The sequence below is a fragment of the Benincasa hispida genome, chromosome 7 (assembly GCF_009727055.1).
Source record: "Benincasa hispida cultivar B227 chromosome 7, ASM972705v1, whole genome shotgun sequence".
In the NCBI taxonomy this organism is placed as follows: domain Eukaryota; kingdom Viridiplantae; phylum Streptophyta; class Magnoliopsida; order Cucurbitales; family Cucurbitaceae; genus Benincasa; species Benincasa hispida.
This window is the reverse complement of record NC_052355.1, coordinates 44638779-44643274: the sequence shown is the minus strand read 5'-3', so window position 1 is coordinate 44643274 and position 4496 is coordinate 44638779. Positions and strand designations below refer to the sequence as shown.

General features: G+C 40.8%; 1 protein-coding gene across 6 annotated transcripts; it reads left to right on the top strand.

The window, feature by feature from the left end:
* The first annotated feature begins 1011 nt into the window (after positions 1 to 1011).
* On the top strand, positions 1012 to 2970 carry LOC120081197. 6 transcript variants are annotated; one of them, XR_005482713.1, is made up of 3 exons: positions 1012 to 1558; positions 1665 to 1754; positions 2747 to 2970. XR_005482713.1 is itself a non-coding variant. In XM_039035893.1 (3 exons), exons 1-3 carry the CDS (start codon positions 1351 to 1353, stop codon positions 2788 to 2790), a joined length of 327 nt encoding a protein of 108 aa, XP_038891821.1. In that variant the 5' UTR covers positions 1012 to 1350; the 3' UTR covers positions 2791 to 2970. The 6 variants fall into 6 exon arrangements, 2 of the variants coding, with proteins under 2 accessions (XP_038891821.1, XP_038891822.1); XR_005482712.1 differs by having other exon boundaries at positions 1665 to 1928; XR_005482714.1 differs by lacking the exon at positions 2747 to 2970 and adding an exon at positions 1861 to 2276 and having other exon boundaries at positions 1665 to 1743.
* Positions 2971 to 4496: the final 1526 nt, after the last annotated feature.

Here is a 4496-nt window from a genome sequence, read left to right as displayed (position 1 = left end):
GTAACCACCTCGTGTACCTTTGGTGTAGCCTACAAAGAGGTACAACCTCGACCGTGGTTCTAATTTCTTTGGATTAGCCTCAAGCACATGTGCGGGGCAGCCCCATATGTGGAAGTGTGCAAACTAGCTTTACGCCTGTTCCACAACTCCAGAGATGTTCTCGCAACACTATTGGAAGGAACACAATTGAGTATATACATTGCAGTCTCCACTGCAAAACCTCAAAACAAGTCCGGTAAAGAATCATAACTCATCATTGATGAAACCATGTCCAACAAGGTTCTGTTTCTCCTCTCCACTACACCATACTGCTGAGGTGTACTTGGTGCTGAAAGTTGGGAAACGATTCCATGTTTTATCAAATAGTCCTGGAATCCCGAATCCAAAAACTCTCTACCTCGATCCGATTGAAATGTTTTAATCCATCTATCCAATGCATTTTCAACTTCAGCCTTGAACTCTCTGAACTTTTCAAAGGATTCAGACTTCTGTTGCATCAAATAAACATACCCATACCTAGAGTAATCATCTGTAAAGGTGATGAAATACTCATAGCCTCTCTTGGCTCGCACATTCATTGAACCACAAAGGTCAGAATGCACTAACTCTAGAGGCTTTTTGGCTCGATAACCTTTTTCAGTAAAAGGTCTTTTAGTCATCTTGCCCTCAAGGCAAGATTCGCACACCGGTAAAAAATTTTCCTCTAGCTCGCATAGAAGTCCTGTAACATCCTGATTTATTTTGTAATTAAGCTTTATTTTTTTATGTTGGCTACTTGGATAAATTATATGAGTTTTATGTATTTGGCTAAGCTAAAATATAATTTAATTAATTGGAATTAATTGAGTTTTATTTTGGCTTGCATTTGGAGATTTGATTATCTATGGAGATAATTAAATCTGTTTGTTGGAGTTTTTAAAAGAAAAAGTATATATATTTTGAAAAAGGATTAGGAAATCTTTTTTTAAAGGGAAAAGGAAAAGGTTTAAGTTTTATATACTTGTGGGAAAGGTTTAAAAAAAAAAAAAAAAAAGAAAATAGATTTTTTTCTTTTTTCTCTCTCTTCTGAAGACCGCACGCCTCTCTTCTTTTCTTCTCCCTTTTTTTTTTTACCCAAACCCTAGCCGCCAGAGCCGCTGTCGCCTGTTACTTCGCCGTCGATCTTCCCTCCTCTTCTAGCCGCGCCGCATTGCCAGTGCCATCGCCGAGCGCTGCTGCTACCCCGTCGCCGCGAAGAGCCCCCGCCGTTCGTCGTCCCCTGTCCTTCAGTCGGGTCGTCCGCCGCTGCCTCATCCGGTGCCTGGATTGTCGAAGTTGGCCGTGAGCCGCCACGCCCAAGCCGTTCCACCCATGCAGACCCCCTTCATCCGTCACGCCCAGCCATTCAGCCCCGTTTCTGCAGCCACACTCAGCCACAATCGATGCATACTACCACCCTGCCTCCGATCGGTGCAGCCGCTCGTTTCAGACGGCGCTGGACTAGTTTCGTCGTCATTCTGGTCAGCCACCATTGGGTTCGCCGACCGCCGCTGCCTATTCTTGCAAAATCTTGAGTTGGGTAAGAGTTGGTTTATTATGGGCAAGGATTGGGTTTTTTGAGATTTTTGGAGTGTCACTTTGTGTTGGAAACAATTTTGGTTATTAGCCATTGTGACAACTTTCAGGATTAGGATTTTGGAAGATTTTGGGGCATTGCTATCAAGGAAGAGACCTTTCTTTTCAACCAAAAATTTTTGGAGTTGAGTAAGTTTTGTGTAAGTCGGTTGGTTATCCTTTGGACTTAGACCTGAGGATTTATTTAATCTTTGACTCATTTCCTAGGCCATAGTTGCTAAACTAAACTTGTGGTTAATGTCATAGGATTGATTTGAGTTTTATCCAAGGGCTATTAATGAGTTATTTGCATAGACTTTTGAGACCAAGTTGAGGTAAGTGGTACTATTACCGGTGCCTTCATGCCAAGCGGCCTAGACTAGACTTATAAAGTTACTTAATGGACTCTTGAAGCATGATTTTTTTTTTCATTATGTTTTACTTGTTGCATGAAAGTTATAAGTATTATGAGCATGTTCGAATTTCTAATCAGTACTGATATTATATATGTGATGCATGAATAGACCAATAGAGCGGTTTACTGTCTCGCCTTGACACATGTTTTATTTCAGAGGACCTACGGGTCTAGTTTCATGTTTGACAGCGTGCCTACGAGCCGTAGACATGCGTGAGTCAAAAGGTTCACATTCATATTATTTTTCCATGTTTGATAGTGTGCCTACGGGCCGCTAGACATGCGAGCCGACAGGTTTACGTTCATGTTATTTTTTTTTCATGTTTCAAGTTTGACGGCGTGCCTACGGGCCGCTAGACATGCGTGAACCGACAGGTTTATGTTCATGTTATTATCATGTTTGACGGTGTGCCTACGGGCCGCTAGACATGCGTGAGTCGATGGGTTCATGTTCATGTTATTTTCATGTTTGACAGTGTCCCTATGGGCCGCTAGACATGCGTTTCAAGACAAGATAGTACGTTTTTTGGTTTTCCTTTCATCATAAAAAATTGATATGGCTGTATGAGCCACAAACTATCTTTCTTTGCTCGTGAATGCATAGTCTGATCCCGGTAATGGGATCACTTACTGGCACAAACTATCTTTCTTTGCTCGTGAATGCATAGTCTGATCCCGGTAATGGGATCACTTACTGAGTATTTTATACTCAACCTTTATCTTTATTTTTTTTTTCAGGTAAGGGCAAGGATACTCAGGTGACTGACAAGAGGAATCCGTGACAGTGCAAAAAAAACCAGAATCGCTTCCGCAGTTGACCCTTTATAATTTTCTCATGTGTTGATTTTATTACATTTACGATTTTATTATAATATGTTTATATATAATTTATTTCATGTTAAAAAGGGTACCCGGGTCGAACAATTTAAGATCTTGAGATAATGGCAGAACATTTTCTTATATACTTAAAGCAGTTCAAAATCATGATTATTCTATTTTATTTTTACTTTATTTTCCTCAATGTGAATATTTATGCATGCATGCAGTAACGATCCCTTTTTTAATAGTCTTAGGAGGTGGGGTTGTTACAAGTCAATTCTTCACCAACCTCTCAATCCTATTAAGATTGATGTGCCCTGATCGAAGGTGCCAAAGTTGGGCATTTTCTTTTGGAGAAACCTTTTGTCGTTTATTTTGAGTTACAACAGTTTTAAACATCTCTATGTTATGGAGGGAACTCGTTGCTAACGGCCTTAGCACATACAAGTTATTTTCCAGATATGTTGAACAGATTTTAACTCCATCTTTATAAATAAACACTTTATTCAAATAAAAATTGAGAGTATAATTACACTGTATCATACATTTTACAGAAATTAAGTTCCTTTTCAACTCAAAAACTACATAAACATTATCTAAAAAGATAAACTTCTTCTGCAAAGTCAACTAGATTCCTCCCATTACCACAGCTAAGATGATGTGTCATGTGCCTACTCGTATCGTCATCTCACCAACCTCCAACTACTGCCAGGATCTAATCCCCTGAAAAGAAGAACAAGCATGATTAGTGGGCCCGGAGTCATAATCTAGACAGAATCATCATTCTCTACTAAACAAGTTTCCAACACCAGTAAATTATATTTACCTTGTTTTGCCTTGGGCTTGGGCTTGCCTTGTTCTTCTCCTTGATCTAGCGAGGACAATTCCTCTTCCAATGCCCATTCTGGTTACAATGGAAACATTTTCCTTTGTCTACGGGTGCTGGTCGCCTTCCCCGTTGGGCGACAAGTGGTGGGTTAACAGGCGCCTTCCCCTTCCCCTTACCACCATTCTTTTTCAACTTGGTAGTGTTAAAAGTAGAAGGTGGAGACTTTATTCCTGAGGTCGAACCCTTATGGAACTTCTTTGAAGACGAGACAACATTTGCCTCTCCAACCTTCTTCTCCTTACTTTTTAGAAAGGATTGGAATGTCTGTAACTCGTTGAGCAGAGTTGTAAGGGTATAGTCCACTTTGTTCAAAATCGCATTGCTGATAAAGTGCAGGAAAGTATCCGACAACGAATGCAGGATTATGCTAACCTGGCTGCCCTCATTGATCCAAGACCCATTCATCTCCGCCACGTTGAAGTGGACCATTATATTAAACACATGTTCTTGAACAAAGGTTCATTCCTCCATTTTGGAGTTAAAGATGCATTTCAGAGCCTCGTACTTGAGCAGTCTAGACGGTTGTCCGAACATTCCCCGTAGGGACTCCATGATCTCACGCACTGAGACCATAGGCTCATGCTTCTTGGCCAAAACATTGTGAAGACTAGCCAAGATATAGGTTTGGGCCTTCTCGTTCGCCTGTGTCCAACACTTATAGGCCTCCCAAAGATTTCGAGTGGCATTAGAAGGTGGAATAGGAGGACACTCCTCCATAAGGATGAACCTCAGGTCATCGATGATTAATATGGTTGTGATCGTGTGTTTCCAACTATCGTA

Coding starts and splice junctions, on each gene's coding strand:
- LOC120081197 (XM_039035893.1), top strand. CDS start 1,351: ATGCAGACCCCCTTCATCCGTCACGCCCAGCCATTCAGCCCCGTTTCT. Junction 1,559..1,664: donor CTTGCAAAATCTTGAGTTGG/GTAAGAGTTGGT, acceptor GACAACTTTCAG/GATTAGGATTTTGGAAGATT. Junction 1,740..2,746: donor TCAACCAAAAATTTTTGGAG/TTGAGTAAGTTT, acceptor TTTTTTTTTCAG/GTAAGGGCAAGGATACTCAG.